The sequence below is a fragment of the Diceros bicornis genome, chromosome 6 (genome assembly GCF_020826845.1).
Source record: "Diceros bicornis minor isolate mBicDic1 chromosome 6, mDicBic1.mat.cur, whole genome shotgun sequence".
Lineage (NCBI taxonomy): Eukaryota > Metazoa > Chordata > Mammalia > Perissodactyla > Rhinocerotidae > Diceros > Diceros bicornis.
Window position 1 is genome coordinate 11,991,521 of NC_080745.1, and position 11,645 is coordinate 12,003,165.

The 11,645-nt window shown below is 49.0% G+C and overlaps 1 protein-coding gene across 1 annotated transcript; it reads right to left on the reverse strand.

Moving 5' to 3' along the window:
• Positions 1-637: 637 nt before the first annotated feature.
• On the reverse strand, positions 638-11,392 carry LOC131406942 (putative protein FRMPD2-like). The gene is made up of 5 exons (XM_058542843.1): positions 11,285-11,392; positions 9,432-9,579; positions 7,302-7,516; positions 6,297-6,395; positions 638-1,051 (listed from the first exon to the last, which is right to left on the reverse strand). Exons 1-5 carry the CDS (start codon positions 11,390-11,392, stop codon positions 704-706), a joined length of 918 nt encoding a protein of 305 aa, XP_058398826.1. The 3' UTR covers positions 638-703.
• Positions 11,393-11,645: the final 253 nt, after the last annotated feature.

An 11,645-nucleotide genomic window follows, 5' to 3' on the forward strand; every position in this document is an offset into this window, starting at 1 on the left:
CGTGCTTTGTGCCTGGGGAACCAGCTAGCACACTGCCGATAACTGCCTAGGAGCAGTATCGTACCCTCTCCCAAGATTGGTATCCTGCTCTCTGCTCCTAACAGGTTTCCATGCACTTTGGGTGACTGTAATAAATACTGCCAGACTGAATCAAAGAGTATGTTTTCCATCGGAACAGGACTGAGAACTGAAAATACTGGGCAGGGGGGGGCTGGGGAGCAGAGGGGAAGGGGCACACAAATGCAGGCTAAGTTAAAAATGGCTATTAAAGTGAATGTTTCAGCCTGGTTTTGAAGATGTAGATGTGTTTTTTTTAAGCTGATGTTGATTGTAAAGCACTGTATTAGCAATAGAAATGATGGTGCATACATACAAGGGGACTTTTCTTTCTTACCACAGTGCTTTAAGGGGCCCTGCGGGATGCAGGACAGAGGTGTGTGTGCTGGGAAAGACCCCCGAGGCCTGCCGCCTGTAGGCTTCAAGGGTATCAGAGGACCACTGGGTGGGGTTTTCTTTCCCAAAGGCTCACAAGCTGTGGTTACAGCAGCTCAGACCTCATGCTTCTCTTGTCTCCACCTCCTCTCCAAATGCCTAGAACAGTGCTGGGCCCAGCAAGCATCTGAGCATAGTCCTTGATTGCTTGACTGTAATTTCTAGCAAGGAAAGCATACAGTTTACAAAATGCCTGCAGACGTGGTGATTCTTACCTGTCAAGTCTCCTGATATCACAAACCGAATAGCAGTTTTGCCTCACATCCTTTTCCAAAGAGGTGGCCAACGTTGATGCATCCATTTCTTGGTGAAGTCTGCATAGATGAGGATGGGAATCCTGAGGACACATCAAGGAAATGGCCCAGGGTCTCTCTACATCTTGGTCCCATTGTGCCTCTCTGGTGGCCTTTTGGAAAGACTCTGGCTTGAGACCCAGGCCTTCCCCTGTGTCCAGGGAGGCACTGTCCCTCCGACTATCCTCCTGATCCAGGCTGGGGCTCTGCTCTGTGTCCGTGCACGTTGCCCTGGTAAGTTCTTTGTCTGCTGAGAGCATGGGTATCTATTAAAAGAAATGCTAAGGATTACTGAATCCATAGTGCACACCGAACAAGATCTAAAAATTACTTCTTCAAAAAATAATGTTTTTTTGTTTTTGTTTTTGTTTTTTTTGTGAGGAAGACCAGCCCTGAGCTAACATCTATTGCCAGTCCTCCTCCTATTTTTCCCTTTTTCTCTCCAAAGCCCTAGCAGATAGTTGTATGTCATAGTTGCACATCCTTCTAGTTGCTGTATGTGGGACGCCGCCTCAGCATGGCCCGACAAGCGGTGTGCTGGTGCGCGCCCAGGATCCAAACCCGGGCCGCCAGTAGCGGGGCGCGTGCACTTAACCACCAAGCCACAGGGCTGGCCCCCAAAATAATGTTTTTTTAATGTGATTATAGAGCAGAGCAGTTAAGAGATGGGCCCTGGGGTCAGTGCCCTCTGTCAGGACCCCAGCTCCCTCCGGGCCCTCAACGACGCACTTAACCATTGCTCAGCCCCTTAGCTTGGGGATGTTAGAAGCTCTCAATAAATGCAAGCATTGTTTTTTTAAATAAAAAATATTTTGTAAACTTAGAAAATATGAAAACAGAAGTAACAATGACTCTTTATCTCCAATAAGAAATTTTTTTAAAAGTCTCTCTGTCTGCGTCTGTCCTCATCCAAGACAGCCCATTTTCGCAGCCTCAACCCCTTCCCATCAGGATGCCACTTCCTGGGTCTCCTCCTCACCTCTCCAGACGTTACTTGATTCTCCTTAACTGCTTACACCCCTGTTGGGCCCTTTAGGCTATGATTTTGATAGCCCACTATGATGTGCTAACACTGCTCAACTTTTTATAAGAAAAAAAAAATCTGTGCTTCAAAAGGAAACTGTGCATTGTCTATAGCACAACGTTCTGGGTTATCTGATTCTAGCTGTATTCGTTGCTTTTAGTTAGTTCTTAACCCTGCAAAAATAAACATGTTATTCTTTGAAACCCCTTTTGAACCAGTTTTAACACCTGCTGTGTTTCCTCACTGAATGACTTAGGTCAAATCTTGAATGTGTGTTCATTTTTACATCTATGTGAAAGTCATGATTTTATCTTCTCCTGAAAATTATCTTTTAGCACTTCCACCCATGACCTATCTCCCTGGTGTCATAGAGCACACGGATTTCCGTGCCACCAGGGCTGTGCCCTGCCCCCGCCCTCACCTATAACAGGGGAACCTTTCCTCTGCCACCCAGCACACTGGTCTCCTTACCTTTCTGATTGCCCACTCCCCACAATGAGAGGGGGATACACCCCCAAATATGAACTTTTACTTAATTATAAACCATAAACACAACTCTACTATACATAATGTACGTTATAAAGGGTATACCAAAAATCAAAATTTGAAATGGAGCAGATAAAAAAGAAACAGTAAGCACAGTTACATTTTCTCTTATGCTCCTTGGGAGCCCTCCCAACTCTCATTTTTAACCGTCCCTCTCCCTCTGGCTCCTCATCCCCAGTACTCTCTCTCCAGCAACCCTTCCACCTCTTCAAGGTTCCAATAGATGCACGGCTCACCCTCCCCCGCAATGTCCTCACTTCCCTTTCACTCTGCTTAGATTCCATGGCTCTGCCCCATAATCACTCTTTTGAAAACAAAGAAAACTCTGAGTTCCCATCCTCTTGTCCCCCTCTGCCTCCATCATATGTTATTCACAGATGCTATAATTTAATTCCAAGTCCTAGTGACACTATCTGTGGACTTCACAGTGGCCTGCCTCTGAGCCACTGACTAATGTCAAATGTGTGACTGCAGAAGTCAAATGGACACTCAAGACTGCCAGATAATCTCTCTCTACTTCCTCAGTAAATCCAGTTTCTTGTTCTCTCTACCTTCTAAATTATTTCTCATCTCTCTCCTCAAGTCTCCGACAATCCCCCCACCCCACCTTGCCTCTTACTTCACAGTGAGCATGGGCACATTCAGATAAGAACCTTTCTCCTCTCCATGGCAGACTCCATGGACCAGCCTGCATCTCCATCCCAGCATCCTCCTCCACCTGCCAGCCACCCCATTTCTCTGCTCTTCAAACGAGAGTCTATACTCACTATTTCTGCATCTCCCCCTTTCTCCCTGCACCTACCCAACCAGGCTTCTGTCCCCATCATTCAACTGAAAGAGCTCTAATCAGGGTCTCTAACGACCTGCATCTTTCTAAAGCCAAAGGACAATTATCTGTCCTCATCTCATTCAGCATAATTGGTCCCTCTCTCCTTCTTGAGAGCACCCTTTACTCACTTACTCACTTAAGCATGGGTTTACTCTGAACTCTGCCCATGCCTCGTTTCCTCGCACCTGCCAGGCCCCTTCTTCTCAGCCTCATTTGCTGTCTCATTTCTTTGAACCAGGCCTCCCGATGTTGGGGTGCCCATGGCTCACTTCTCAGCCCTCTTCTTGACTTGATCTGTACTCTTTCCCAAGATGATCTGGTCCGTTTCACGGCTTTAAACGGCATTATGTGCTGACAATTCCCAAATCCACTTTTTCCAGTGCTGACTTCATACCACTTCTCCACAAATGACTGCCTGACAGCCATCTCTGGTGGCTGTTCCAGACACATTTTGGTTTTGCATGCTGTCAGGAACTACTGCTTCTCCTCCGCGGACTACCCTTACCTGCTCCCTCTAAGCACTCCCGGTCTTGGTAAGTCGTACCACCATTCATCCAGTTGCTCAAGCCAAACTTGGATTGCTCCTTTTCCTCATACCCACATCTAGTCCAAAGGTAATCCCACAGGCTCTGCCTCCCAGACATATCCCAAATCTGACTACTTCTTACCAACTATTCAGTTACAACCTGAGTCCAGGCCACAATAATCTCGTACCCCAATGTCTGCTGGCTTCCTGGCTCCAGTCCACCTCCACCAGCAGCCTGAGTGATCTTTCTAAAGTCTAGACCAGATGAGGGCATGCTCCTGCTCAACTCTTTACTCTCCCAGCAGTCCCAGCCCTAAGGCTTCCCATTGCAGCCAGGATAGAATCAGCACATCACCAAGACCTACAAGACCCTACCTGATGTGGCCCCTGCCTCCCTCCACAACGTCGTCCCCTTCCACGCTCACCTTCAGTAACTCTAGTCCAGGCACATCTGTTACCTTCTGTCCCTCAAACGTCCAGGCTCATTCCTGTCTCAGAGTCTTTGCACTTGCTATCCCTTCTGCCTGGAATGACCTACTCCAGATGTCTGTACGGCTGCCTCCTTCTCATAACTGCTTTTCTACTTGTGAACTAAACGCTCTCTTCCTTGGTGTTCAATCTGACCTCTGGAGCCCTATGAATGCATGACAACTCTCTTCCATGTGGCCGTCAGGTACGAGGAGAGGGAAAGCAAGCTCACGGCACCTCAGCCCAAGCCCTCCCCACTACGCTTTTCTGGGCTCTCCTGGGAGCAGCTATTCTCCTCAGAACAGGAGGATACAGAAGGACATCTTCCCTGGCATTTCCTAGGTGGCTCAACAACAACACAGGGAACAAGCCCCTTGGCCTGATCTTTGCGTGTGAAACTTGACCCGCTCCCACCCTGTTCAGGTACTTAACACACCATCTACCTTCTTTCCCAAAGTGGCAACTTTCTGATTTCCCTCCCATAGCTCTTTTCTCACCAAAGTCTGTATCAAATGCACTTTTGGAGTCCAAGAATTAAGAGGATCTAGGTCACCAAATCCCCTATGCCGTCTCTAGTGACTGTCACCCTCAGTGATGGTAAGTGACCGATTTTATCCACGTCTTATAGATGAGGAATCATGAGGCCTGGAAAAGTTAGACAAGTGCCCAGGGCCCATGCAGCAAGCAAGTGAGAGCAGGTGCAGGTGGTTCCAAGGTGCCCACACCATCCCCCTCCCGGACTGAGGCTCTCATCTCCCAGCTGCCAGGAGTGCCGGCTCCTGACAGCTCACAGCTGGCCCCTCCCCAGGAATCGGGCTCAGCTCAAGGGAGCCGCCTCAGCCAAAGTTCAGCCACCCCTGTGGGGCAGCCCACGCCCCCATGCTGGGTGATGCAGGGTGCAAAGGCACAGGCTTTCCTGCCCCAATTCACGACAGCTCTGAGAGGCCATCCCAGCTCCAGGGCCCCCTGTGTCAGCCAAGGCCCCTACTGCAGCGGCACCGCACTAACTTCCCCTTCCCCCCAGCCCTGCTTCCCTCACCCTTACTGGATGTCCCAAGAGCTGGCTCTATATACTTCCTGCGCTTGAATCCCTGCCGCAGAGTCTGTGTCCCAGGCACCCAACAGGTGGCTTTATGAAGGTTAATTTTATACGTCAACCTGGCTAGGCCACGGTACCCAGATATTTGGTCAAACACTAGTCTAGATGTTTCTGTGAAGGTATTTTTTAGATGAGATTAACATTTAAATCAATAGACTTTGAGTAAAGCAAATCATCCTCCATAATGTGGGTGGGCCTCATATAATCAGTTGAAGGCCTTAAGAGAAAAAGACTGAGATCTCCAAGAAAGAATAAATTCTGCCTCCAGGCTGCCTTAGGACTCATGCTGCAACATCAACTCCTCCCTGGGTTTCCAGCCTGCCAGCCTACCCTACAGACTTTAGACTGGCCAGCCCCCACAATCCCACAACCACGTGAGCCAGTTCCTTAAAATCTTTCTCCCTATATAGATACAGACAGAGATAATGATAGAGATAGAGGTAGAGGCTCTGTATATACATATACACATACACATCCTATTGGTTCTATTTCTCTGGAGAACCTGACTAACACAGGCACCAAGGTAAAAATTCCGAATTTTCCAGATTCCAAAGCCTCTTTTCTTTGCACTAGACCTATGTGTCTAATTCATGCTTTAGGATGGTGGACATGTATCCTGTTTTCCACTTCACTCCTCAGAATGGAAATTCTTACTTTCCCTTGGTCTGGTTTCATACCTACTCTCCTTGCTCACAGTTTCCTTACTTTGATCCTTGGGCTGCCAAGGAGCCTGGCTCTAGAAGTTTCACGGCCTAAAGTTCTAAACATACAACCATCTACAGGAAGACCCAGACGTTGAGAGAGGCAGGAGCAGGGAGGGGAAGGCGAAGGCAGACACAGGGCCTCCTGAACGGTCACAGACTAACGGAGCTTGGGGGCCGGCTATTGTCCTGCCCCAGAGAGAGAAGGTGGTGTTGAACCCGACGTAACACCAAGCTGGGCTCCTCAGGACCCACCAGACAGGAAAAGGGGCGCTGAGCATGAGGCCCGTGGAGAGAGCAGAGGACACCGCAACTTACCTGCCACCCCTGGTCCATCTCAGGCAGCGCACCTGGAGGGGGTCGGCACAGCAGGAGCGTGACTTCCTGCGAGGCTCCTCGCAGTAAGTGGAGCACCTCCTGCGAGAAACCACACTCCGCGGTTAGACGTGGGGCTGGCACAGCTGCGGGGTCTCCTCCTCTGTGCCCCCCCATCTCCCTGGTGCTGGGCCCCCCACCCCTCACCTTGATCTGCTTCTCAGCCCCAGAGAACTCTGGAGAACACCGCCGTGGGCCTGACTTCCCCAAGTGCGAGGAGCCAAGGCCACCAGTCTGCGGTTCCCACAAAGGTGATGTCCCAGAGCTGGCCTGGAAATGGGCAGGGTCTGCTCCACCCCGCTCCCAGTTTCTGGGGCCAATTTCTCCTTCCCATGTCCCTTTGGACTTGGGGCGTGGATGACTGCATCCACGGTTCCCAGCCCCAGGGCTCTACACGCTCCCTTGAGCTTCCCAACAAGCAGCCCACACCTGTGTTCAACTCTCCTCAAATGACTCCGCTTCCTGCCAGGACCCCGGCTGATATGCACAATATTTCACTGCGATTTTCTGCTATAGACATTGAGAAGTGCGCTTTTCACTCTCTTTTTTTAATTATACGTTTTATCATACACAGGATAACCAGTGCAACACTATATGTCAAAAGCTGTAAATTTAACAGAGGAATGGGAAGAAGGGCAGACAGGGCCCCAATGAAGACCCTTCAGCCTCTCACCCATCTCGCGGAATGCATGTTAGCAGACCGTTAGCCAGCACAGAAGCCAGGGGTTTAGCTTCAGTTTCATTGTGAACCTAATTAAAAGCAAGGCTTCCTCATTTTAAGAAGCGGGATGGAAAGTTAAATGTGAGAATGTTCTGCCAATTGTAATCAAGTCCAGGCTCCAGATATGATTTTCCAGAACCCAGAGTATTCCCAACGGTGGGTGGGCCTGGGAGAAGCACGGCTGACGTCAGCTTGCACACAGGGCTACCTCACTCACGGCCTCCCACCTGGAAAACGAGGCCTTCCGTGGGCCTTCCGTTCACGGCCAGGATGATGTCACCAGCCGCAATGGCCCCATTCTCCTCAGCTGGCTGCCCCGGGAAGAGCCTCTTAATCCTCACAAGGTCGTTCTTGAGATGGCTGCAGCTCTCTCTCTCCATCTGCACGAAGCTGAACCCCAAACCACTGGCGTTCTTTTTCAGTTTGACTTCAAACTTAGCACCTGTATTGTGGGATGTGAACAAGATAAATCCTTCGGTAGATTACAAATGAAGTTGATCAGCCTCAAAATGAAAACTGTCAAGTAGATGAATCATTTCTGGGTTTTTTGTTTTCTGTTTTTTTTGCTGAGAAAGATTGTCCCTGAGCTAACATCTGTGCCAATCTTCCTCCACTTTGTATGTGGGTCACCACCACAGCGTGGCTGACGAGTGGTGTATGTCCGCGCCCGAGATCTGAACCCGCGAACCCGGGCCACCAAAGCAGAGCATGATGAACTTAACTACTACGCCACAGGCCAGCCCCAAATCATTTCTGTTTTACATAAAGAGATTTCATGTGGCTAATTTTTATGACAGAGTCCATTATACATGCTATAGATCAGTGCTGTCCAATGGAAATAGAACGTGAGCTACAAATGCAAACTACATATTTTAAATAGCTACATTTTAAACAGTAAGAGGAAATAGGTAAAATAAACAATCATATATTTTATTTAACCCCATGTATCTAAAATATTACCATGTAAACATGTAATCAATTATCAATGAGATATATTACATTCTTCTTATGAACTAAGTCATCAAAAATCGAGTATGTATTCTATCAATTTGGATTGGCCACATGTCAAGTACTCAATAGCCACGTGTGACAAGTAGCTACCATATTGGACAGAGCAATTTTAGGTAATCAACAAAGTTTATATGTAAAGATACAGTTTATAGACATACACAGTATGCCCATATCATTTAGTAAAACTTGTTTCACACATATTCCTATTACTACTTTGAACCTCAATCATTTTTTAGTATACTCGAAACAAAATGTGGTGGAATTAGTCTGTGGAGATAATTATGGTCAACTCTATGGAAATGTTTTAGCTACTGTTTGTTCAGCCGCGTGGACTGACCGTAAGATGAGACAGCTACCCTCCGGCATCAAAGATGGGCACAGCCCCAGGAACCTCGGTCATCTGACAGACAGAGGCCTCTGGGTCTCCCCTAGTCTGCCATCGCCAACTCAGTTGGCAATGAGTCAGTAGAGGGACAGAGCCCTGACTGGTAAACTTTGATCAGGAGTAAGAATGAAAGCGTCAGAAGCTTTTAGGTTCAGCTGTGCCATATGACCAATTTCCCCATCACCACCATCTGGCCCCTCACCTCGTCCTATAGTCAGTTTCTGAAAGGCCCTCCTGGAGTGAGCAGAGGAGCGATGAAAGAGGAAACAGACTTGATTTACGCACAGGTGCTCCCCCTCCACTCAACTCCATCACTCGCTGCGGCTACCCCTTGCGTTCAACCTGACTTACACCTTCAGGAAAATCTCTATAAAGAGACTGAAAAATGGCTAAGCTCCAAATCATGATATACTAAGGAAATAAAAGTTTTCCTAGCAGGAAACAGAATCACAGGAAGGTGCAGAGAGGCACCCCATCAGAAGATGTGCAATGATGCCCCTGGAAATGGACCGGAGGTTTGCTTTGTTAAATGATGCTAATAACAAGGCTAGGGTTCTGAGCACCTCCCTCTCCCCAACTACCTCCTCACTCCTCAGACCTTCTGTTATGAGTGTCTTGACTGAAACATCGAGCTTTGGTCAGAAACTGCCTGACTCTTTCACTCCAATTTCATCCCTAAATATTTAAACACAAACATTCTGGCAGCTGATCAGAAAACCTCAGAAGGCTTAGGGACAGAATTATGCCTGGTAATCATTATGAGATAGTGCATTTTTTTTTCCAGAAACATATTCCATTAGATTTTTTACCGTGTCAGAAAGCTGGCTGCGTCATGACCACCACTGCTCACTATCTTTTAAGAACCCAGAGGAAGCCGTCCTGCTTTCCCTTTTGAGCTGACAGTTCAAAAGCAGCACAGGATGACATGACAATAGTAACACTCAATTCTCTCTCTTCTCACCATCTGTCGCGGAGACACAGCTTGCGGGCCTGCCAGGCGAGGCTGTTGCCAAGGAAACAGCCGTGCATTCATCTCCCATCCTGTCATTAGCAGAAGGACACTGCTGTGCGGTCCTGGGGCCTCTTCTCTCTAAGACCAGTCTTACAACCTAGAAGGATGGGTGGACAAACTCAATTTACACTTCATATGGCAACCAGGAGGCTCTCCTTTTAGCCTGCAAATGCTTCCTAATTTCCTGATACTTCCAGGAGCTGCTTCGTCTGCATGTCAAATCAAAATCTCCAATCTAGCCTAGTTTTTGGGATCCAGAGCCATATTTCCAATGGCTTGTTGGACAAATACTCCTGGAAGTAACACATGTACCTCCACTTCAGGGTATTTAAGGCCAAATTCATCTTCTTCCTTTCACTCACCCTCACTTCCCCTATTCCACCCTATTCTGCCTAAAACATTCCTCCCTTGCACTGGCTGCCATAGAACACGGAAGCATCTCTCAACCATCCTCCCAGGGGCCACACTTGCAGTGGTCCAGCTCTTCCCGTCTGCCCTCCAAACACCCATCTGGTTTCTAAGGCTTGCATGTTCTCCATCAGAAACATCTCCCCCAGGGCTCTCCCCTCCTCCATTCCCTCTCCCGCTGCCAGTGCCCGGCTGGACTGTGGCAAGCTGCAGCTAACTTGGCTTCTTGGACCCTATCTTCTCCTGCTTCGGTCCACTCCCCTCCTGGGTACCCATGGATTGATCTCAGATACACATTGAACATGGAACACTCTTGATTAAAACTCTCCAATGTTTCCCATCACCTAAAGCCCACACCCTAGCATGTATCCCAGGCCCTATTTCTTCCCCATGCACTCTAGACTCGGGTTACCCAAAGCATCTGGAAGCCAACATCCTTCTGCTGCAATTGTCATTCAGCACCAAGCCATGATCCCAGAGCGACAATTCCTACCTGTCATTACCACCAGTAGGCTGGCCAAGGACCTTCTCTAACCATGTTCATTAGCAAAAGTCTAAAGAACAGAGAGTACTAATAAATTGTGACTCTGTACTTGAGATATGTCAATAAAGGTCACCAATACAGGTAAATCCCACCACTGACCAGAAGACTGCTTTGGGAAGGGAAGCAAAAGGGTTCCTTCTGCTGCTCAGTTTGCCACAAGGGCCCCCAGGAGTCCTTTCTGTCCCTGCCAACGCCCTCATTACCAAGAGGGCGAAGCCAGCCCTGTGGCTTAGGACAATGGGGCAAGCAAAGGCTCCCACCCTCAGACAGAGGTAGGAAAACAGTATGATAACATCCCGATGCTGCCTGGGCACTGCACAGAATGAGGAGCACATGATGGTGAATGCCTCCAGCCCTTGGTGTTTCAATTTCTACCTCACTGTGATAAGAATCCCAGGATAGTATGGCCTGTAACCACACAGGGTGTTGGGAACAGCATGAACTGGGAGAGCTCTGTCAGCACGTGCAGAGGCCGGCGGGTGAGAGGGCCTGGGAGCAGACAGAAGCCCTGGTCAGATAGGCCTGGAGCAGAGAGTGTGAGGGGCAGCCAGAGCCAGGCAGGAGAGCTCACTTCACTCCATCAGCCCTGTGCAGCTGTCTGACTCCAGAATGGAGGCAAGCGACAAGGAAGCTCTTCAAGGTTATTTATAGATGGTGAGGTTTTCTGCTTGGGAACATCTGTCTGCTTCCTCCTGGGTTTAACATCCCCATAGAAAAGTGTTGGTACAAGGAAGAAGTGAAAGAGAAAAAAAGCAAAGAAAAAGTCTTGTTTTGTTTCCTGACTCTTCCCCCGCCCCCCTTGTCGGGAAATCACCAGAAGGAAGGGGAGCTCCAGGAACGGTGCACTCACCTGCCCAGAACTCTTGAGGCACTGCACGGCCTGCCTGTGGGTGAGGCCGCACAGACTCACTCCATCCACCTGCAAGAGCCGGTCACCTGGGAGGGGGAGAGATGTCATAGCCCAGGGCTCCTGGGCTGCAGGGACAACTTTTCTGGGAGGCCCCTGCCCCGCGCCCCTCCACGCAGCCTCAAGGAGGGACGGGAAGCAGAGCTGCAAGGAGCCCTGCCTGGGCCTGTGGGCCAGGGCCTCCCTGAACACCTTCACAGATCAATGGTCTAGAAGTCTTTCTATTACTGGCTCACTGAGTGGTTGAGCCAGCTCTGTACAACCTCACTCCTTCTCCTGTTCTCCTGAGAAACTGTTGTTGAAA

Coding starts and splice junctions, on each gene's coding strand:
- LOC131406942 (XM_058542843.1), bottom strand. CDS start 11,392: ATGACATCTCTCCCCCTCCCAGGTGACCGGCTCTTGCAGGTGGATGGA. Junction 9,580..11,284: donor GCCTCAAGAGTTCTGGGCAG/GTGAGTGCACCG, acceptor CCATCCTTCTAG/GTTGTAAGACTGGTCTTAGA. Junction 6,396..7,301: donor CGGAAGGCCTCGTTTTCCAG/GTGGGAGGCCGT, acceptor GGTTTCTCGCAG/GAGGTGCTCCACTTACTGCG.